General features: G+C 42.5%; 2 protein-coding genes across 2 annotated transcripts in view; both read left to right on the top strand.

Moving 5' to 3' along the window:
* Window positions 1-23,815, top strand: part of LOC135701075 (uncharacterized) — a 243,841-nt gene that overhangs the window by 125,813 nt on the left and 94,213 nt on the right. The gene's annotated exons all lie outside the window — the stretch shown is intronic.
* LOC135701062 (general odorant-binding protein 45-like) lies at window positions 2,849-3,652 on the top strand. Its single transcript, XM_065221769.1, has one exon. The coding sequence runs from the start codon at window positions 2,849-2,851 to the stop codon at window positions 3,650-3,652; it is 804 nt and encodes a 267-aa protein (XP_065077841.1).

Below are 23,815 nucleotides of genomic sequence, written 5' to 3'. Positions count from 1 at the left end.
TACGGTGATCTTGAACAATTCAATTTGGTGTCATGAACGATTTACAAAAATGAACATCAATTAAGACCAATGATCCAAAATAATTTGCGTTGGCAGCAACAATCAATATAATCGATTTTCAAACAATTCAACAACGTCAATAGCTATCAAGACCAATGATAATAACCAATTCGAGTTGGCACCAACAGTCAATATGACCGATAAAAAAAAATTGACGATAATTCGAGTTGGCGCCAACGATCAATTTTCATAATGAGGGATCTATATTCTCTACAAGTTAGCGCCAACATTCATTTAACTTCTTCTCATAAATTTACGTCAACTTTTAGTGGCATAGCCGTTCCAAAATAAATTTGCGCTAACAGGCAATATTTTAATAGTTGAGAGCTAAGCAGTCAATGCCTATCCTCAACTGCAGCAAGGCAAACTATTTTCAATTATTTTGAATCAATAATTCAATTCAATAAATTCCAATCAAAATATTCAGGCATTTTAGGAAAAACACAAAAAATATATACTAAAGATTTCAAAAGCATAAAGTTTTGGTTTGCAATATGATGAGGTTTGTTAGATCTAAATCAACAGTAAATCTGGATTTATACGGTTCACGTTAGTTTTCATAATAGGCATTTAAATTCAATCAAATTGATCCTTAATAAAGATATAAAAAAATAATCATGAGCCAAAAAACGTGCTCATACACACACAATCTAGCTCGGTGAAATCTCCAACAGCCGATAACCTTGGCATTTACTTTTGCTGATACGTCTGCAAAATATCTGTTTGTTAGCCACGATCTAAAAAAAAATGTTAGCTGTTGTTTTACTTAATCGCAGCAAAATAAATTGCAGAACTATTCAGCTGTTGAAATTTTGGCAAACAAGATTAGTGGTTTGGACCAACTTTTGGGATGATCTAGATTGAATTATTTATTTTTCTTTTAATTATCATTAAAGTCGGAGTCGGTACTTTTTTTCGACTTCGACTCCAACTCCACGACTCCGACTTCTTTGCCACAGTCAGCACATGGGTCATCATTTGTAGCAATTGTAGAACTTACATATCTCTCTTCTTCTTTTTCACATTTCAAGCTGATTGCATATCGCATATTAGCTTATTGCGTGCTCTCAACTTAGTGTTCTAGATGCACTTTCACAATTATTAACTGAGAGCTTTCGATGCCTGTACCATTTTTGCATTGGTATAATTGTGTGGCAGTCCAATCATACTTCTATGCCCAGGGAAGTCGAGAAATTTTCCAACCCGAAAAATTCCTAGACCGGACCGGGAATCGAACCCAGCCACCTCCAGTATGGTCTTGCTTTGTAGCTGCGCCTTTACCGACTGAGCTAAGGGAGGCCCCACTTACATATCTCACTTATCCCAAAACATGTACACAGTTAAAAAAAAGTAGTGTAAATTTCCGGTAATATGATGCATATAATTGGAGCGTCATATATCATATATTCTCAATCGTTCAAATTTACGAGACATTTAATTCATTATTCCAAATATTGTATGCAACCGTCCATCTTCGTAAGCATTTCTTACAAGTTGCTAGTTTGCGTGAAAAGGAAGTTAACATACATGGAAATTCACCTCACCAGTAAAATTGAGATTTTTTTTCTGTGTACTCATTGACTGCCACTATACAACAGTCAAGTCGTGAGGTGTCATAAATTAATACCTAATTCACATCACCCGACCACCACCACAGCCGCCAGAGTCAACCGAGAAGCCCCATATTGAAAAGGAAGACTCCTGGTCCCCGTATCTCGCGTCGTCGTCGTCGTCGTCGTCATGTTCCCTCTCTGAATCCATCTCACTCGCTGAAACACGGTTCAATGCCCTTCTGATGGATTGCTCCAAGGGCTTATCGCTTTACCATTTGTTTACCTTGTCCCATTCAGTCGTTGTCATCGTCGTCGTCGCTTGCCTTTCACGCCTCGCCGCGGATCCATTGATTTATTTGGCAATTGAAAAGAAAAAAAAAAGTTTTCCCAGCTAGTCGTTCGAGAACGCGGAAGGCGAATAAATCACCTTCTGTTTGGATTACACAATCGGATAATTTTCTTTCCCTGGATGGGAGAAATTTGAGGAATGTGAGCGTGACGGAAGATTGCGCAAGAGCGTAGGAAATACGATCGCTCCCGAGATGTGAAGAATTCCAATTCGGACGAAACCAATTTGTGATAATTTATTCAGATCCCAGATTGGGTGCTTTGATTGATAGATGGATGGTCGATCGGTGGGTTTTGGTTGGAAGGAATTTGGAACGAATGTTTCCAGGGATTTAGGATGGTCACTTGATCTACCGGGTCGCGGCACGTGAGATTCGGCGCAACGGTACTTGACGTGGCTGTTCTGATCTACTTTTGATTCGGGTTTGTCAAGAAATACCAGTTTCAATGAACGGATGTTTGAATATTTAAAAGACCTAATGATGTGTTTCTGATGTTGATCCATTCATCATTTCGTGGTTGTCGAAAGCAAACATCTATTTAGCATCAAATCGAATCAGCTCGTTGTGTTTGTAAGCAAAGCACTTTGTCTGGCAACCAAGTACGATAACATTCATAACTAAATATGATGTACGTTATGACAACGGTTTCACCACTTAATTAAACGTGACTTCGTAAACTTTGGACAATCATTCTAAAGCTCACATTTAACCTTATCCAACCTTGACTTCCAAGAAAAGAGTCAAAACGCTGGTCGAAAAACATTGCTTTGGCACGTGACAGTCACGCCCGAAAATGTGCGAACCTTTATCACCCACCAATACGCCCATATAAAGAACACCCTAACCTAGCTCTCGTTTCAGTTCCTTTTCAATTCCACCGAAACGATGACGTGCTTGCCGCTAATCCTGTCACTCAAACTTCTACTGCTGGCAAACGAAGTTTCCTCGGCCATCCACAGTGCCGCCGTAAAAACTCCTGCAACCTTGCACTACGAATGCACTCAATATCTCCAACCGGACGACAATGGCAACTGTACCCCATATTGCATAGCATTAGCGGCTCGCTTCTGGGATGACGACCGAGACCGCCCATCTCGCACCATCAGCCGATTCTACCTCCCCGACTCTAACGACTGCAACTACTGGAACCGCACGGAGAAGTGTCTTCAAGAAACACTTGGAAATCTCCCATCTTGGAAAAGCTGTCAACGGGCGACCTGCGCCCTCATGTGTCACGATGATCAGTATGGGGAGCTGATCACCGAGCAGCCGTCCTTCATTCCCTTTACCGAGCTGCAGCATCGGCGAATCGTTCGGCAGTGTGTGGATATTCTGCAAATCGCGCCAGCAGCAAGGCAAGCGATTCTGGAGCAGGGTTTGCTAGCAGTACCGGAAGGCAGATGCCTGCTGCGATGTGTTATGCTACGAGAGGATCTGTACAACGATCGTGAAGGACCGAGGCTCAGCTGGCTGTGGATTCAGACCGAGGGGTTCGAAGATCGGTTCTACGATACGGCGCAGAAGTGCTACCCTATGTTGAAGCTGGAAACGTCGGAACCATGCCTCTTGGCAGCCAGGTTCGCCGCGGAGTGTCTGCCGTCCAGGATACCGATCGTGGACACGGTGTACCGGGCGTTGTGTATTTTGGGGAATAAACAACCTTCTTGTGAGGACCCATGTGATGATTAGATGATTTGTTTTTTTTTTTTTTTGCTGTAATGGAAGTATTCTGGAGTTATTTGAGCTCATCTAGTCACTAAGATCTAGGATGTGTGAACGTGGAATAGTTTCTCAATGGTTCGGTCGAAATTGGTGATGGAAACATGGATTTGGATCAGGAAAACTAGTTAGGGTGCTGCTGCGATAACGGAGCCTTGAGGGACTCCGGTCTCCTCGCTGAAACTTTTCGACCGCTTGTTCCCCACCAATACACGGAATGACCGGTCGGTCAAGAAGTTTCGTATGAAATACACCATACGCCCCTTCAAGCCCCAGTTTTTAAGTTTTTCCAGGACGGCTGGCGTCCACGTCCGGTTGAAGGTCTTAGAGATGTCCAATGAGATGATTTCAACGTGGTGTTCCTGGTCGTAAGCTTCATTGAGGACGTCCCCTAAAGTGGGAAAGTACGTGGACGTTCCGAATCCTTGTCGAAAGGCATGTTGTCGGTGGTCGAGCATGCTGTTGGTCTCAAGGAACATCTTGAGTCGACGGTTCACCATTCGTTTGAATACCTTGGCCATGCAGGATGTGAGAGCGATCGGCCGGAACTTAGATGTGCCCCTGTCTTTTTTGTTTGCCTTCGGGATGGGCACGACGAGATCCCTCCTCACAGCGTCGGGTAGGTATCCGAAACCCAGAGTTGGTTGAGCATCTCAAGTATGCAACATTTGCCCTCAAGAGGCAGCTTTTTTAAAAGTGGATACCCGAGAACGTCGGGTACCGCAGATTTTCCGTTGCTGCGGCTTAGTGCGTGCAGGAGTTCTTCCCAGGAGAAAGGCTCGTTGATCTCGAGGTTGTCCGTGTCGGGTGGGATGCTGAACTCAGCAACTGATGTACGGGTAGGTTTTACCAACCGCTGAAAGTGGCTCATGGTTTTTGAGATGTTGAGGTATCTCACTCCTTTATACCGTAGAGGCATGGCAGACTACCCAACGATGGTAAATGTGCTAAGTAGAGGTCAGAGTTCGATCAACACTATTTTGTCCACGCTTTGAATCAGCCTTGCGTTGAAGGAACGCAGCCTACGTTAGATCACGTTCGACTCCCACAAATCAAGTTGCAGACCTTTGATGGTAGCATTGATGAGTGGCTGAGCTTCCGTGATTTGTGTACTTCGTTGATTCACTGGAAACCCGATCCGCCCGATGTCGATAAGTTTCACTACCTGAAAGGGTCACTGGTCACTGATCAAGCTTGATCCGCTTTCCATCACAAAGGCGAATTATCAAGTGGTTTGGGAAACATTAGCGAAACGATACAGCGACAGTAAATTAATCAAGCGCCACCAGGTCCAAGCGTTGTTCAAGCTTCCAACGTTGGGTAAGGAGTTAGCGTCCAAGCTTCAGTCCTTGTTGGAAGGATTTGAGGGTACTCTTCAGAATCTGGATCAGCTTGTCCAACCGCAGGACTACAAGGATTTGCTGCTATTGGACATTCTTGGTTCTCGACTGTCACGCGCCGAGGATGGGAAGAATATGCAGTCTCCAAGGGTCAATATTCCGTTAAGGATCTAACTGAATTTCTCCAAAAACGGATTTGAGTTTTTAGTTCGCTTCCATCCAAATCTGTTGAACAAGTCACAACGTGGCGCAAGCATCTGGTGGTCAATGCGTGGCTTGTTCAGAAGTTCATCTCCTATACCAACGTCCGTCCTTTCAACGTTTAACGGTGTCCGCTTGAGATGAGCTGCTTCGATATCATGCGCTCTGCAGCAACTGCTTCAGACGTGGACATCAGGCTTATTGCAGAACTTTCACAGTGACAAACTACAATAATTAAACCGATAATAAAACGGTTCCAAGACCGATACTGTCGACGATCTTTATCCACCGAATTTCTTTAATCGATTCACTTTCTTCTTCATTGTGATCATACCACTTGTCTGTCCTTCATGTTATCAACGTCGAATGGAATTTCTTGATTCTCTTCTTCGTCCTTTTGTTTATCAGGCCTATCATCATTATACAAATTAAAGTCTTCATCAGGTTTATCCTTCTGCTTCGCGTTCTCTTGATGCTGTTGCTTCTTCGTCTGCTCTTGCGTCGAATTAGCATCCTTTACGTGCTGATACTCTTCCGATTCTTCTTCTTTATCGGCATCCTCTTTGATATCATAGTCATGACTCATATCAATCCCGTTCTTCACCCTGCAAAAACTGATTACATTTTTTTTACATTAAATTTATTTTTATTCAGTTGTTTTGTTTTACCATATTTTTACATTGTAAGTGATCAACATTTGTTATTCATTCTTTACTAAAATTACTGAAAGCCATTGCACAGTGGTCCAGAATGCAGATTTAGGTGGAATGATATGTTTTGAGCCTGAAATTGAAACTTTAGACTAAAAGTCTCTTCTACAAAGTTGTTCCTTATAGTTAGGCCCTCATTTTTATGACAATGATTTCTAGGGTGGTTCCTATTATCATTAAAATCAAAAATCTAACTTTTTTGATTGAATAAATTAAGGTATACATTCTTCATCAAAGTTATAGCTGAGCTAATTTCAAGCAACTTTGTTGAAAATAACTTTTTTGTATCTCTTACATTGGCCGATTAAGAGCTATTTTCTTGAATTGAGTTAGGGTGGCTCTTAAAAAAAACAGTTATTTTGCTCTAGTTTTCTTATTTCGAATTTCTCAGCAAAAAACCTTTTTTTTTTGTTTATCTCAACCAGAGATATTAACATTTGAAAAATGCATATTTTTAGTATAAAAACGTCAATAACTCTTTGCGTCTTCTTAAGATCTAAAAGTTATTTCAAGACACCTTTGCTGAGAAATTAGAAATAAGAAAACTAGAGCAAAGCAACTGTTTTTAAGAGCCACCCTAATTAAATTCAAGAAAATAGCTCTAAATCGGCCAATTTAAGAGATACAAAAAAGTTATTCCCAACAAAGTTGCTTGAAATTAGCTCAGCTATAACTTTGCCCAAGAATGTATACCTTAATTTATTCAAACTAAAAAGTTAGATTTTTTATTTTAATGATAATAGGAACCACCCTAGAATTCATTGTCATAAAAATGAGGGCCTAACTATAAGGAACAACTTTGTAGAAGAGACTTTTAAACTAAAGTTGTAATTTCAGGCTCAAAACATATTATTCCACCTAAATCTGCATTCTGGACCACTGTGCATTGGCTAATTTTTACTAATTGGTATTTATCATTTTACAGTGTGAACATTTGTTCTATTTTAAATTTTTAAATTTTTAATTTCCTATCTAACTACATTAAATCCTAACTAAGCCTACTATTTACAAAATTATGGGTAAAGATTTCTAATTCTTTCGTACTCTGAATTTAGAGTCCTAGTTTGGTGCCAACTGACGAGCGCAGTCATTCTCTGGTCGATTTGATCGAGATTTGCCAGCCAATGAACGTCGGCTATCCGTGTGCGCGGAAGCAGATTCAAAATCATCTTCAGGAACTTGTTCTGCAGGACTTGGAACTTCTTCCGATTTGTTTTAACACAACCCTTCCATACCGGAGACCCATACTCCAGCATAGGCGCAACAATCTGCCTGTAGACAGCCAGCTTGTTGACGGTGGATGCTCTCGAGCGACGACGGTTGATGATCGGATACCGACGTTTCAGCATGATGGTGCCTTTTTTGACTCGGTCTTCCACGAGCGACCGAAAGAGGAGCTTACTGTCGAGAATCAAGCCAAGGTAGCGTACCTCGGGTGACCACTCAGTTTCAGCGTTCATAACCTTTATCTTTCACGACGGTTTGAGCCGGTCGGTGTTGCTATGCGGAAACACAATGGTTTGCGTTTTGGCCGCGTTCACACATATCTTCCAGTCGGTGAGATATATGGTGTAGGCATCCAATCCGTTTTGGAGCTTCGATACGAGAGTGCGCATTACTCGTCCCTTGTAGCTGATTGCCGAATCGTCAGCAAACAGCGACAGTGTTCCACCTTGCGGCAGTGTCGGTATGTCCGATGTGTACAGATTGTACAATATGAGTCCCAGGATGCTTCCTTGAGGGATACCAGCGGGTACATCATACGGTTCCGAGAGAGCACTGCCTATGCATACTTGAGACGTCCTGCCGTCGAGGTAGTCCGAAATGATCTTCACCAGGTAGCTGGGGAAACGAAATTGCAGAAGCTTGTGCACCAGCCGTCGTGCCACACGTTATTGAATGCCTTTTCGATGTCCAGTATCGCCATGACCGTTGTCTTCAAGACCGACTTCGCCTGATTGATGAGGTTTGAGACCCGCTTGAGTTGGTCCACCGTCGAGTGACCTCGTCGGAATCCAAATTGCTCGTCCAGTAGGTTGTCGTTTGCCTCGGTGTGCTCGAGGAGTCTGGCGTAAATAAGTTTTTCGAACAACTTGCTAAGCGAGGAAAGCAAACTGATCGGACGGTAGCTTGACGGGTTGGTAGGATCCTGTTGTTTTCCTCAATACAAAAACTACCAGTCTCACTGCCAACACTCCTATACTCGGTTTTGAGGACGGCAAGTAGCACAAAATATCATGAGCGCAGAACAACGAGCAAACCCAATATCGACCAACAATCAGCTGACGAAATAAAATTGACTTCACACTTATTTTGCTATTTAATTACAAGTGGACAGACAAATTCACTTCACTACATTACAAGATGAGAATTTCACCATCTCGTTTCGATCTTCAGTGTCAACAATAACAAATTGCGATGGCTGATCCCACTGCGCGATCAGCTGCATGCGCATGTATGTGTGCCATTCATTTTGGTCATCTTCATCAGCCGTCGAGAACTGTCAGTGGACGGGTGCGTTCACGGTATTCGCCCATTCGCAACTGGGTGTTCACTTTCACCGACCGCAACCCTTTCGCAACCGGGTGCTCGTTTTTACCAACGGTAACATTCCCCCACCCGTAAACCCTGTCGCTGATTCACTCGGGAACAGTACGGGGATTACTATTTTCCACTTCAATCTCCAAAACGGCTAACTTCGATACTGGTCGCAGCTTCTCACCCCGGCTGGTCTGCACGGACGCTGAGCGGATTCTCCCATCACTGCCAACGAACACTTGCGTCACCAGGCCTCGCTCCCAGGTATTCCGCTTTTCGCCATCAGCCACAAACACCAGATCTCCTATCACCACTTTTCGATGATCCAAGTACCACTTCGACCGTCTGTTCAGGGTCGGCAGATACTCCCGCTGCCAACGATCCCAAAATCCATCCGCTAACTGCTGCGCTTGACTATAGCTGCTCCGCAACGTATCAGCCAAATCCACCGGAATCCTCGACGGTAGACATTCGGCCGACGATCGACCACGCAGGAAGTGATTTGGTGTTAGCGCTTCTTTGTCTTCCTTCACGTTGATTGACACGTACGGAAGTGGACGTGAGTTGACCAGGTTCTTAGCCTCGATCAGTGCAGTCTGCAGGATCTCATCCGTCAGCTTCCAGCCATCCGTGAAGACATGCAGTGCCTCTTTCACCGAGCGTACCATTCTCTCCCAAGCGCCTCCCATATGTGGCGCTGAAGGTGGGTTAAACGTCCAACGGGTCCTTGCACCAGTGAACGTGTCCGCACAGGCAACGTTGATCTCCTTCACCAGATCTCGATTGGCACCGACGAAATTCGTACCGTTGTCCGAGAAGATCTCAATCGGACTGCCACGTCGCTTCACAAATCTCCTAATCGCCATTTTGCATTACTCCGTCGTCAGGCTGTGCGCCACCTCCAAGTGCACCGCTCTGACAGTTAAGCACGTGAACAGTGCCACCCATCTTTTCTCCTTCTGAACTCCTAATGTAAGTTGTTTGTTATTAATGATAAGTGCATCTGTGATTAATGTTTGTTGTATTAAAATTTTAGTTTGATTATCGCCGAGAGCATACTTTGTAAAATAGTTTTCTATGCTCGATCTGAAGGACTGCGAGCAACAGATCCTTTCCCGGCTTCGGTATCGGTACAACCTTGAACCGTTTCCAGGTAGCTGGGAAGTATCCAAGCTCCAGACAGCGATTGAAGACGTTCACAAGAAGAGTATGTCCTTTCGGTCCCAAATTCTTCAGGACAATGGTGAACAGTCCGTCGAAACCCGGTGCCTTCATGTTCGTCGTCGACTTGATGGTGTTCACCAGCTCATCAAGTGTGATTTTCCGGTCCGCCGGAAGCTCTCTAAGCTCAGTAGCTAGCTGGTAGACGCTCTCAAGCACCGGACCCTCCATCGGGCTGACAATATCTCGACCCAGATTATGCGAAGCCATAAAATGTTGAGAAATGGAGCTCGCCTTTTCGACGGTTGTTATGTGAACCTCATTATCAAGTCTAAGAGGTGGCATGGGCTTTGGTTTGTTTTTAAGCACCGTTTTTCCGCTTCGCCTATGTCATCGGAGAGCGCTTGCAGCACGCTATCGATTTCTTCCGTCGTCGTTAATGCAGGATTTTTGACCAATCGATCCTCGATTAACCGCTGGAGTTGAGGCCAGTTCGCTCGATCATAGTTTCGCCTACAATGCTGCTGACGTTGGTCGGATGACAGATCGGTAATGACACGGAGCTCAGAGCAACCATCCGCCATGTTGGTGAGAATGATGTCGAGGGTGGACCCGACACCGGCTGGTGAGTAGAAGGTAGGCGAGTCCGGATGGAGGACCACGTAGTGTCGAGCACTGCTCCGTTCTTGTTACTTCTTGCATTGCCCCACAGCGAGTGGCGTGCGTTGAGATCACCGGCGAGGATAAACTTACCCTTCCAACGAGTCAACTTCTGGGTGTCATTCTTGAGACGATCGATTGTTCCATCCGATTCCTTACATTGGGCATGGCAGTAGATGGCAATGAGTGTGATGAGACCATCCGGCTATGCCAGCTCGACTCCAATGGCTTCCACGAACGATAGACGAAAATCAGGTAGCATCCTGTACTCCAGTCCTCTCATAATGGCAATGGCAACACCCTCTGTGCTCGAACTCAGTCCAGTCTAGCAATTGTGTGATTTGGCAGGCTAAAGTTGACCTCCGGCTTGAGATACGTCTCGGTTAGAAACGCGACAATGTTGGCGCAGGAAATCTACGATTTCCAGCTGTTTTCTCGCCACTGAATGGGCTTTCCAATTAAGGGCGTTGATGGTGAACGTGAAAGTTCGTCATGAAGTGCATCATTTGCACCATCATTTTTTGCATTTCACTGACAAGCGTTGTCAGATGACTGATTACCTGCGTCAGACCATCGGTTGGAGGGACCAACGGTACAGCACCAGGCAGGGTTCCCCAGAATCCTGGACGAGTGCTGCTTGGTTCGGCTTGCGTCGAATTCCTATACTGCCTTCTGGGCAGGGGAAGGGGAGGAAGGTTTGGTACGCGTCCTTCGATTGGAGGAAGCGGTGGAAAATCATTTTCCAGCTCGATTCCGGGTAGTTGCTTCTTTTTCTGCTGTCTCGGCTGGCTTGCTTTCTTCCGTAGTGCGATGAATTCGGCCCGCTTGGGACACGATCGACTAGTCGATGTGTGGGCATTCCCGCAGTTGGCACAGGTTGGCTGCTTGTCCTTCATGTCCACGATGCATTGGGCAGTGACAGGTTGTTGGCCGCATTTGGAGCAACGCGATTTCATATGGCAGTTGTGCGCGCCATGTCCGAAATTCAAGCAGCTGGTACACTGCGTCACTTCACGGTGGACCGGCTTGTACCGCTCCCACTCGACGACGGTACTGAGCAGCGTTCGGATGCATTGAAGCTGCCTCATGTTTGTGGATCCGCCAACCAAATGCAGCAGGTACAGTTGGTCGCGATACTTGATACCCTCGTTGTGGCGTTTGATCACGAAAACCTTCCTTCCACAACCTTGAAGGGCTTCGTCGACGGCACGTCGTGGGTGAAATATCCCACCTTCTAGAGTTGCAGTGTTTCCGCCACGGATTTATAATGTTCCGCCGAGGAGACGGTGATTTTCACGCCATCAGCGCAGAGACGGAATTCGGCCCGTAGCCCTTTACGGACTAGCACATTCAGATTGTCAAGCAGCTCGCGTGGCTGTCCCTTGACCAGCGAATCCAAACACATAAAGCAACCATCGATACAGACAAAACGCTTGCTACGACTACCATGACAAACTCTGACTACAACACAGCTCGATCGGAGTGCTAGAATGATAATGATATATTGCTTGCCTGCTTTGTTGCAATATACACGGATAAGGACATACCGTTCCGATTCAAATTTCGGACGATTCAAATTTCGGACGATTCAAATTTCGGACACTTTCATTTTTAATTAAATATTACATTCAGTTAGAAACAAAGTAATAATGTTAGATGATCGTGGAGGGCACTAGTCAAAAAAATTTAAAATTTACAAGACATGTGGATCATATTTGACCGAGATAATCAACTTTTAAAAGTGTCCGAAATTCGAGTTTAAGTGTCCGAAATTTGAATCGGCACGGTAGCTTGATCTGAATCGAGAAAAGACATAACAAAAAAAATCCAATTAACACACGTGTATCATCTTCGGCTTTACTTCGTGAAACAGCTTGTCAACAATTTGCTCGTTTCCTTCTACCGCCCCGAATGAGCTGTGTCGCACGGGCTGCTTGTCATGAAAAAGAAGGAAGAAGATTATATCATTATAGCTTTCCACTTCTGACATAGCATTATCATTCGGTTCGTTGATCGCTTGTCATTTTGTCATTTGGAGATATTTTTGATTCCTTGCCCTTGACGTAGAAAGGAGGCAACTTCTCCTTTTTCTCAACGCTTTCACGCCTTTCGCCATCAGCGTCCTGGAGCAGCGAGAACTGGTTGAGGGCTAGCACCCACTTCGTATGTAAGGCATCGACATTGTTATCCGCCGGCCGCTTGCCGCCTTGCTTCTGGCTACCACTTGGGCTCGGTTTACCCATGCTTGGGTTGAACGAAAATCCGTTCGACAACGCTGTCGTATTTCGCCATTTCGGGATGAAATCAAATAACGTTTTACGCGTTTTGTAAACCCGAGCAAAATCGCGACTGCTCTAGGCAAATATCGATCACTGAATGACGCCGTTTTTTATTCTCAAAGCTTCCAGTCTTGCCGGTGAACCTGAGCTAAGGGCGAAGCTTTGGGTTTTTTTTTATTTAGCGTTTGAATTCTTCCGTTCCATCTCAGAGCTTTTCAAAAATTCTCAACTGCTAAATTACCCCAGTGCATCTTGCTAGAATTTATTGAAAGCTTTCGCTTGAAATATTTCACCAGGAATAGCTGTCAAAGTAGAATATGGTTCAGTGGAAGTTTTATTACTTATTTACTTTAGTCGTGTCATAGCAACTGTTATTTACTTCACAGTGACCCACTGACCTACTTTCACTTTTATTCTACGCGTACCTAGTGCCCTAAATTTTCATTCGGCTGTGCTAGTGTCTTATTTACTACACACGCGCGAGATAAAAAAACTTGCGAAAACACGGGAGAAAAGAATACTTGCGTTCGACCACACTGTGTGCTGATCGTAGTCCTGAGAGTGAAAAAAAAAACTGATTGAATATTCAAAGTTTTTTATGTTACTTCATATGCGAAATTTGCGATTTTCAGAGTTGGTTGGAAATGCTATCTAACATGAAGCTTTAGTGTGATAATTTATTAGCTATAGAATGGTCTTTAGGAGACGGTTCCGTTAGAGTACGGCAGTATGAAAATTGAATAGAAGTTGAAAATGAGCGAAGGGCCATTAATGTGACAGTACAAAGTCAAACGCACACCTTTTGCCTAACCCGTACGATGTAGGCGGAGATTTGAAGTGTGTCTTCAAATCTACAGATAGATAGATAGCATTTCCAACCAACTCTGATTACAAATGTTTACGATTTTATCCAGGTCCACAAATTCCTCTTCGCCGATTCCGCCTCTGGAGTGATTGCAGTTTTCACGTCCAGAATGTATGCGTGCTAAGAACTACCCAGATGCTTCAACAGGCGCAACGTGTCTAGATTGAGTGAATGAACACTCGCTACTTAGTCGTAGTTAACCGAAGAATTACCGGTCAAAGATTTCAGCAGGAACTATTCGTACAGCGGCATCATTTCCACCGGGAAGTCGTGGTTGTACTCCTCGGGAGTTTCAATGACTGCTGCAAACTTGCGATATTCATTCATCTGTTCGGTTGAGGGCGAAAACCTCTTAAATGGAGGCGAGTTGAAGTTGTGCTTGTAGAAGCTGGTACACCGTTTAGAAGCCCTTTTTCAGCCATATGCCACACACCAGAAAATTCTGAATTTTACTGGCGATGTAAACATCCATGCATGCAAACATTCATGCATGTAAACATCCTTTTCACGTAAATTAGCAACTTGCAAGAAATGTTGCAAACAAAAGTGGACAGTTGCATACAATATATGGAATATTGCATGACATGTCTCATAAATTTACACGATCTATTATCTAAATTTGTATGATATAGGGTTAACTACCCCATTTCCGGCCTACCAAGCAATACCCAGCACTTAGTCGTTCTTAATTTAGCGTATTTTAGCAGCAAACGGAATGTTATTATAACTGATGGCTTACAAATTTATTTACCTTTCCATACGTACCGTAAGATTTGATAAAGATAAACCAATCGTTGAGATATTGTCAAAAGTCTAACACTGCTTCTTGACGCCAAACTCGGCCTACGGATTCTAAACTCGGCCTAATGCATTACAACGCCATTGAAACGCCTATGAATTCACTTCGGCCTATTGGATGAAGATAAAAATTGATTCGGTCGGAGCGCTTCTTTTGTTTTTGGGAATAATGGGTGCAAACCTTCATATCACGCGTTCTCATTGACTTCGTTCCGTAGAGCTTATTAACTAAAGTATCGTACCAAACGCATAATTGACTTGTTAACTCTGAAATCAAGGATTTGTTTGAAGTTTTCTGCTCGATAGGCCCAAAATGGGCGATTAGGCCGAAGTAGTTCTCTACCCTATGACGCTCCATTTATGTGCATCATAGTAACGGAAATTTACACTACTTTTTTTTAGCTGTGCAACCTTATATTGCTAAAACTTAATTTAGAGAGCCTATTGGTTATCTCCCCAAGCAACACACATCCATCAAAATAGGTTGCTGCAACTTGATTGTGACTGAAATAGGGTGCATACAAGTAACCACAACAGTTGAATGACAAGTGTGCTGCTAGGGTCAACAGGGAGGTACGAACAAAATGGTTGATTGCTACATAATGCAAAACATGATTCAATCAACGTTTGTTTGTTTTGAGTGACTAGCTGAATAAATTATCCAATATCCTCCCCTAAGTTGACTGAACTTCAAATAAATACAGCAATGTTTAGCTCCACCCCAGCCGTGGCAGTTGAATATTTATTACAGCAGCTAACAACCCAGCTCGTCAAAAACCGATTCGTAACTTAGCAGCCTCAGTCTTAGAGGTTGAGTTGGCGGTTGAGTTGGGATTAAATTTTTGTTTTCCCCCTCAGCGCTTGAATGATTTTTGGAAACAGTGGAAAAAGTGAAATCATTTCCCGTAGACCAACACAGCTCAACCCGATCGACCCAATGTGAGCAAACAATACGAAAATTTCTCGTTGGGATCGGAAGAAAGCTGCACCACCCACTGCGGATAAAAGAGTAATAATTAAGCGATCTTTTTTTCCAAAAGTAATAAATCGAAAAACGAACACCTTTTCACCTTGGATTGGATAACGTTAGGTCGTTTTTTTTTCTTACCAGTGAATTTGACGGCAGCACCACCGTTACAATTCCAGCTCAGCTGACTTCACTCGAGCGCGCTTCGTTTGGAGCAAGTTCCGAGTGAATGCAGCGATTAATTACTCCAGAGTGGCGGCAGCCTCTTTCCTCCGGTAGAGTTAACGATTGACGACAAATTCGACACAGCAATCGACACCGCTTTCGATGGTTGAGTTGAAACAACTGAGCAGTGAAAAAGTGAAACTCCTTTCGCGAATTCAGAGCAAATTGGTGACACCGATGAGCGGTGAGCGATAAGCCTAATAACATATCAGATGCAATCTTAGCTACCCGAACTGTTTCGAAGAAATCAGATATCCGTAAGTGATATTCTATTTCCCAAAGAACCGTTCGGCGGCTTCTACTGCTCCCACGACTACGAAGCATTGTGATCAACGAGCATGAAGAATCAAATTTTGAAAGGGCGCGTAGCGCCACCACCGCCGTTCCCTTGTCCCACATTTCACACATCTGCGATCTGAGATCAACTCCCCTCAAAAGAAAAAAAAAAAAAAAGCGTCATTAGAACGGTTTCGGGCCCGGTTCCGAGGGAATCAAGTTTTTCGACTCACACACGATGCGGAGTTGGACGGAAAATGAAACCAACTGCCGACCGGGCTGCCGGCCGGTTGACACATATTTTGGTGCTGCGTGGTGATCATGATCGCCCAGACGAGACGAGGACCCAGTTGATGGTCCGCTTTTGATGGCCGCATCAGCACCAATTAAAAGAAAGCCACACCAGCCAAGCTGGACGTCCCACAGAGGGACGGACGGCCTTCGTTTCGCTTTTATCGTACCCTTTACGGTGTTGTCCCTCCCCGGTGCGTATAATTTTAAACTTGTTATAAATCCATTGCCAAAGTGCCGAATAGAAGGGATGAGGAGGGGTGGTGGGTGGGGGCAGTTCTTGCGGGACTTTCGTTCATATGGAGTGGATAGACGTGAAGGGAAAAAAATCGAGCTCGCCTCAAATTGGTACAGATTTGAATCTGGATCGAATCAGTTCAGTTGATCAGGTTTTCCTTGGATTGTTGGATTATTTTCATGTTTAAAGTTTGGAGGAATACCATGTGGAAACATCTCCCGGGGACTACCGAGCGATATTTCTGCGCCCAGTATACATTTATTAATAGGTTTTTGGATCTTACCATATGCACCCATGCAGAAAAAACCTTCGTTTTTTTGACGTAGGATTACGTCTTTCGGCAACAAATTGGAGGTACAATTTCAAAAAAAAAAACAAAATCGACCGCGTTACGAAAAGTGGTCAGGTTTTGACCACTTATAACTCTGTCAATAGCTGATGGATTTTAATTCTAAACAAGCTAACCGATTGGAAACTTTTCTATGAATCTGAACACTTTATCAATTTGCAATAGGTCGCTATTGAAAATCATACCAATGCACACTTAGAAAAAATCATGTAAATGTAGGTGCTCTGAGAGTGACATATACGAGCGTCAATTTTGACATAAATTTGAGTCATAAAAGACGCGAATTATAGCTCAATCAAACGTACTTTTCGTTGAGCAACGAACTTTTCGGTCTCGGAGCACTTAATATTACATGACATGTTTGTTTACGTCTCATCGTTTATGTCAAAGACGGATTCCGTCACATGTAAAATTAGTTATTTATGAGTGTGTGTGTCCAACTGTTGCAATGGTGATCAAAATTATCACCGGTTGCCTACAAAAAGTGCTTTCCCCAACAGAGATTTCAAAATCGCATTCCATCCGGTCTCACCGAACGGTGCTTATTTAATCAGCGTGCTTGATGGTGTCCGGTTGGTCGTCATCATCATCAGCAGCAGCAGCAGTGCTTTCCGCGCGTGGCGTTTAACATTGTTCTCCAGTACACAGCGAAAGGCTGGAAGGAGGAAGAAGCCGCACCGCTACTGATCGGATTCAGTTGCTCGTCGTGATCTGCTGTGGAACATCTATGCCAAGCGCGTCATCCTCGTTCCAAACTACATACAGCTTGCCAGCCTCATCCATGTTGAACACCCTAATAGCTCAGCATTACTCCAACTATCATGACAAAACGCTCGCCTTGCTGCCAGCCATACATCCCCCCCCCCCAATGTTTTTTTTGATAATGTACCCAGTGACCAAGCGTTTGTGGTCAAATGCGTAACAGTTTTGGAGTGGTACATCAAAATTCTCGAAAAGACCGAATGACCTTGTAAATTCACCACATACACTTCGAATTGAGGTAAGGTTTCTCCAGGATGCTAGGAAAAATCAAAAATATCTTGCGATCGGAAAATTTTAGCGAGAAATTACTCCAATTAATTTTTGCTTTTTTTTTATTATTATCTATTGAATAAACCAATGGATCACAAAATTCGAGCAGTTTAAAATGACGTTTCCTACCACTCGAACTTTTACGTGGAACAATATTTTGATATTTTTTCTTCTACAACCTCAAGAAAATAGGGTCTTATTTGTAATATGCTGGAAAGATCTGGAATTTATTGTTTCATTTTCGTAAACTCGCTGGTAGAAGGTCGTTCCAAAACTGCTCGACAATTTGATTAATTCCGTCAGTTTTGTGCACGAAAATGCGTAATTTTTACATCAGAGAACGAGGCGTTTCTGTGATGGAAAAAAGTTGTTTCCCTAGCACAGTCGCCGACTGTTGATACCGAGCATGTAAGCCTAAGTCAAATCTACGGTCGTGTCTTGGATACAACCTCATACTTTTTAGAAATAGCAATTTCTATATGATCTAAAGAGAATCCAGCAGACTTCAACTGAAAGTGGACGAGTTTTTTCCCTATCTGTAATTTGTTGCAAGAAATCTGAACGCATACTTCCGCCCAAATCCACATTGTTATTTGTTTTGTGAAAGCATATTGCTGACGGATTCTTGACAAAATGTGAGCATAATTATATTCAAATATTTTTATTTTATTTCGTGAATCACAAGTTTACTTTTTGAACTGTTCTCTGTTCTGGGATCCAGGGAAATACGTTTTACTTTTCCCAATTCTCGGGCAATTGAAACCCCATTCTCAAATAAAACCCGAGCTTCGATTTTCAATGTTTGTTATTTACCTGAATTCTTGGAAATTATTTCTAGTTCCAGAATGCTTTTGAAATCTTTAAGTTTGATATTGGATTTTTTTTCTCTGTTGAGACTGGTTTGTACAAAAATTCTCCCAAAAAAATAAATTCCTAGAATTGAAAAAAAAAATGTTGTAAGCTAAGAACTTACTTACTTACTTAACGATCCTGCGCACCTCCAGATGTGCAAAGGGCCTTTGTGAAAGATTTCCATCCTGGGCGGTTACTAGCTTTGGCCTTGACCTGTGCCCAAGTCAAATTTCGGTCATCGTTCTTAACCCTCCGTTACTCGCGCTGTTGTACTTTGTACAACACACATGAGTTTTCCATTGTCATTTTGCAGCCAAGCTACCAATCGATCTGAAATCCACGAGTATTCCTCAAAAAACTTGTTTTGATCTGAACAAGCTGAATGTTGATAACAGTAAACACCTAAAAATTGCGGGTAATAGGGAAAATGTAAATGGAATACTACGTGGGATTTGACTGAATTGATTACAACATGCAATATATCGAGATCCTGACCAGATAGAAAGTTACTGTCTCCGACAAAGTTGTTCAGAATGGGGCGACCCCGACGTAGTGGTTAGCATCCATACCTCTCACGCCAAAGTCACGAGTTCAAATCTCACCTCCGGACAAGTCACGAATGACCCAAAATTTTAAAGTGACTATAATGAAAAAAAAAAAAAGTTGTTCAGAAGATCATAGCCTTGTCGTGCTGGTGGCCATTAGTTCAGAATTGTATCACTACGTAGCGCTAGTATACATGTGAAATTCTTGCATGTGATATGTCTCGAGATCCTGACCAGATAGAAAGTTACTGTCTTTCACAAAGTTTTTCAGGAGGTCAAAGCCTATTGCTTGGTGCTCAATAGTTCAGAATTTGCTCACTACGTGACGCTAGTATACACGTGTAACTCTCATATAAAATATCTCGAGTTCCCAATCAGATAGAAAGGTACTGTCTTCGGCATAGTTGTTCAGGAGATCAAGGCCTTTCCCCATGTGGACGGTAGTTCAGAGTTTTCTCACTTCGCGGCGCTACTATACATGTGAAATTCTCGCATATAAAATATCTCTAGGTCCAGATAGAAAGTAAATGTATTTGGCATAGTTTTTCAGAAAGTCAAGATCTTTTTGCTGGGTGACAATAGTTCAGAAGTTTCTCACTATGCGGCGCTAGTACATACGTGCTTTCTTGCATATTCAGCTCGAGATCTCGATCAGCTAGAAAGTTGCTGTCTTTTTCAAAGTTGTTTAGAGGGTCAAGACTTTTTGGCTGGTAGACAGTAGTTAAGAATTTTCTCACCACGTGGCAAGTTTGGCAAGTGTAGGTACATCCAAAGTCATAAAGAAAAGGCCTGATAATATGAAATTATCATCTCATTTATTATACCGCTATTCCTACGCTGCTGGGAGTGTGACGTCGAATTTATCGTTAAATACGCCTTATCCTAAATCCAATCGAGAAGAATCTACTCGGTTCGTCTAAAATGTGTAATGTAATGTAAAATGTATAAAATATATACACACGAGTTAGCCAGTCGAGCCATAGGACTATCTCAGTCGTGAGATTGTTTTACTCAGTTGTCTGGAGAAATTTCCAAAAGCGTAGTTCACTCAGCGCTGAGTAACCTACACTCCCGATCATAAGCTTAAATACACCCCCAAAATACATGCAAATGTGTTTTGTTCAAAGCTCTCTCAGTTTGCGTCCAAGTTTTGATCTCCTTAGGTTATTTGAATGGTAAGCATAAGGGTTCTACTACTACTTTTAATTTCAAATATTTTTTTCAACTCAATTCTGAGAAAATCAATCATGATTCTTCGGAGTAATTTTTGAAAAATAGTGAAACTTTGGGTGAACCTTTGGTAAACAAAATTTGAAAATTATATTGAGCAATTTGCCTCTTCGTATTTCCATTCAAAATTTTTCAAATGTTCTAAAAAGAACAAAAATTGAACGTAAAATAAAAAAGATATGAACATAACACATTTGAATTTTTTTTGGGTGTCCTTAAACCTATATTCGGGAGTGTACGGTTTTATAAATTTCTCCATTCAACTGAGCAAAAGTGCCTCACTCTCTGAGTTAGTCTCGTTATCCGTGCACACGTAAATACAGGGATTTTTGACGTAGGACTACGTCACTTTGTGAAAACCGAAAATGGAACATGTAACAAATCAAGAAAGATTTTGAACGTTAATAACTCAGCTGCCCCTGGTCCAATTACAATAATTTTATCACCAATCGATCAGAAATATGGCTACACATCGATAACAATGCTCTCGAATGTTGATTTTCAACTAGAAACTATTGAAAAACTGGTAAATGTCCAGCATTGTCCAAAAGCGTCGAATTAACTAACAAATCCACCAATTACCTACATGCATATGCTGTTTCCCCAGCACAGTCGTCAGAGAGTAGTAAGTAGACGAAACAAGTCGAAGTGGCATTCGCCTCCGAACCTCGGGTGCTTGCGAATAGGGAGGATGGAATTGCGTAATATTTTGCACACTCATCGCCATACTCAGAACCACACGCTCCCAACGACCACACCACTGTGTGGTGGTGTTCAGTCGTCGAAATTAGTAGCAGCAGTAGCAGGGCTTTCGGCGTGTGGCGTTGGAAATTGTTCTCCAGTAACAACGAAAGGCTGCCTGCAAGCAGCGCGCTGCAGAGCCCACATAAGCAACCATCAAAGGAGGAAGAAGCTGCACCACTATGCTATGGATCGGAATCAGTAGTTCTTCGTGAGTCGCTGCGGGTCGGTCATCTATGCCAAGCGTGTCACCCTCGCTCCAAATGACATACAGCTCGACAGCCTCATACGTTTTGAATACCCAGCTTAGAATTACTCAACCATCACTTCAAAACGCTCCTTTTCAGGACCACCATAAATTTGTTAAGAGTATTATTTGGACATTTGTCAAGGTCATCAGTTCCCGCAAGCAGCTAGCTATCAAGGCTCAACCTGGTCTCTATAGAAGGTGTGGAATTGTAGGCCCGAATGTATTGGTGAGATTAATCATCGTCCGACCATTTTCCAGAACACGCTGGTAAGAAGTGTTAAAAGTCCATATAGAATTAGAGAGAAGTGGGAATAATTCGCATTTCAGTCCCCAGAAAGCCAATAAAATAAAATTTGTGAGAAAATTAGCTCTCACGAGTTCAATCCCTCGAAGTTCCTCCTTTTTTAAATATTCTGCAGAAACGATACTTTCCGCCCCGCCCCATTGATATAATTCGGAAGGAAATCCTGTGAGGGGTGAATTGAATACACTTTAATACCAAAATTCACAAAACTTAAAAATTCATAAATAACCAAAAAATCTAAATACACCTTTTAAAGTCGGGTAGATGAATCGAAAATACTCAAGTTGACAGTCCTTTGGATTCTCTTCATCAACTTTCTCTTTGAAATAAATACTACAAACTTGATACGATTAAAAATATAAAACGGAAAGAGTTAAGATAATTGATGATTGATCAATTAAAAGAACTATATGTTCACATTTGTTCCGTCGACTAGCGGTCCTACGTCAAGCTTCTGTTCGTGCCCCTAGGCACAGACCCTCCTACTTTTTTTTGTTCTAGACCCCATCGATAAGACATTTTTAAATTACCCTAAAATGAAAGGGAGACTCTAAACATTCATTTGGTGGAAGTTTCAGCGATATTGATCTTTAAAGATAATGTTTTCCATCTGAGATACGTGTTACCACTAATTTATCAGAGGTCTACAAGTGGAACGAATCACCCCAATTTATGTATCCACAAATCTGCATGAAAATCTTCACCAGTAAAAGAAATCCAGAATATAGTTGTCTTATCTCACTTAGGCTGATGTAAATTGTTTTTTTATGATATTTGATATGCGAGAATTGCCCGCCAAGTTTTAAGAAACTTCTGGACTACTTTTCATCAGCGAAAAGATCTTTATCTGCTTAACAGCTTTGCCAAAAACAGTAAATTTCTAGCTGTTCAGGATCTCGAGATATATATATGTGAAGATTTCACGTATATCCTAGCGCCGCGTAGTGAGAAAATTCTGTACTGTCGACCAACGACAGTTTAGCAGGTCTTGAAATATATCTAATGCGAGAATTGCACGTGTATACAAGCGCAATTGAATTTCTGTACACCAGCCAAAAGGCCTTGGTCCCCTGAACAACTTTGCCCAAGACAGTAACATTCTATTTGGTCAGGACCTCGTGATATTTTGAGGTGAAAATTTCACGTGTCTACTAGCGCCACTAAGGAAATTCTCAACTATTATGCACCAAGCAATAGGCTTTGACCTCCTGAACAACTTTGTCGAAGACAGTAACTTTCTATCTGGTCAGGATCTAGAAACAAACCACATGCGAGAATTTCACATGTATACTAGCACTACGTAGTGAAACAATTTTGAACTACTTTGCACTAGCGAAAAAGTTATGACCTCTTGAACAACTTTGTCGCCGACAGTAACTTTCTATCTGATCAGAATCTCGAGATATTTTACATGCGAGAATTTTGCGTATATACTAACGCCGCGTAGTGTGGAAATTCTGAACTATTGTGCACCAAGCAGTAGGCAATAGACATTGAACAACTTTTTCGAAGACAGTTATTTTTTACCTGTTCAGGATCTCGAGCTATAGCATACGCGAGAATTGTTCTCGTTTACTAGTGCCACATGGTGAGAAAATTCTGGGCTAAATACTGTTCACCATCCAAAAAGTCTTGACCCCCTGAACAAGTTTGCCCAAAACAATAACTTTCTATCTGCTCAGGATCTCGAACTATTGTATATGCGGGAATTGCATGTGGATACTAGCACCGCGTAGTGAGAAAATTCTGAACAACTTTCCACCAACGAAAAGATCTTGACTTCCTGAACAACTTTGCCAAAGACATTTACGCCCTATCTGGTCAGGATGTGTCACATGCGAGAACTTAACATGTATATGAGCGCTACCTAGTGAGAAGATTCTGAACTACTGTTTACCAAAAAAAAAGTTTATGATCTCCTGAACAGCTTTGCCAAACACAGTAACTTTCTATCTGGTCAGGATCTCGAGATATTAAATATGAGAATTTCATGTGTCCACTAGCGCCGCGTATTGAGAAAATTCTGAACAACTGTCTACCTGCAAAAAGGCCTTGACCTCCTGAACAACTATGCCGAAGACAGTACCTTTCTATCTGGTTGGGAACTCGAGCTATTGTATATGCGAAAATTGCACGAATATACTAGCGCCACATAGTGAGAATTTTCTGAACTACTCTCCACCAGCAAAAAGATTATGATCTCTAAAACAACTTTGCCGGAGACAGTATGTTTTTATCTGGTCAGGATCCTGAGATTTCCCATGTTGTAGCCAATTAAGTC

This window comes from Ochlerotatus camptorhynchus, unplaced genomic scaffold (genome assembly GCF_037179485.1).
Source record: "Ochlerotatus camptorhynchus isolate MF236.1 unplaced genomic scaffold, CSIRO-AGI_Acam_v1.1 ptg000149l, whole genome shotgun sequence".
NCBI classification, from domain to species: domain Eukaryota; kingdom Metazoa; phylum Arthropoda; class Insecta; order Diptera; family Culicidae; genus Ochlerotatus; species Ochlerotatus camptorhynchus.
The sequence above is the reverse complement of the archived record's forward strand: the minus strand, read 5'-3'. Positions and strand labels throughout refer to the sequence as shown.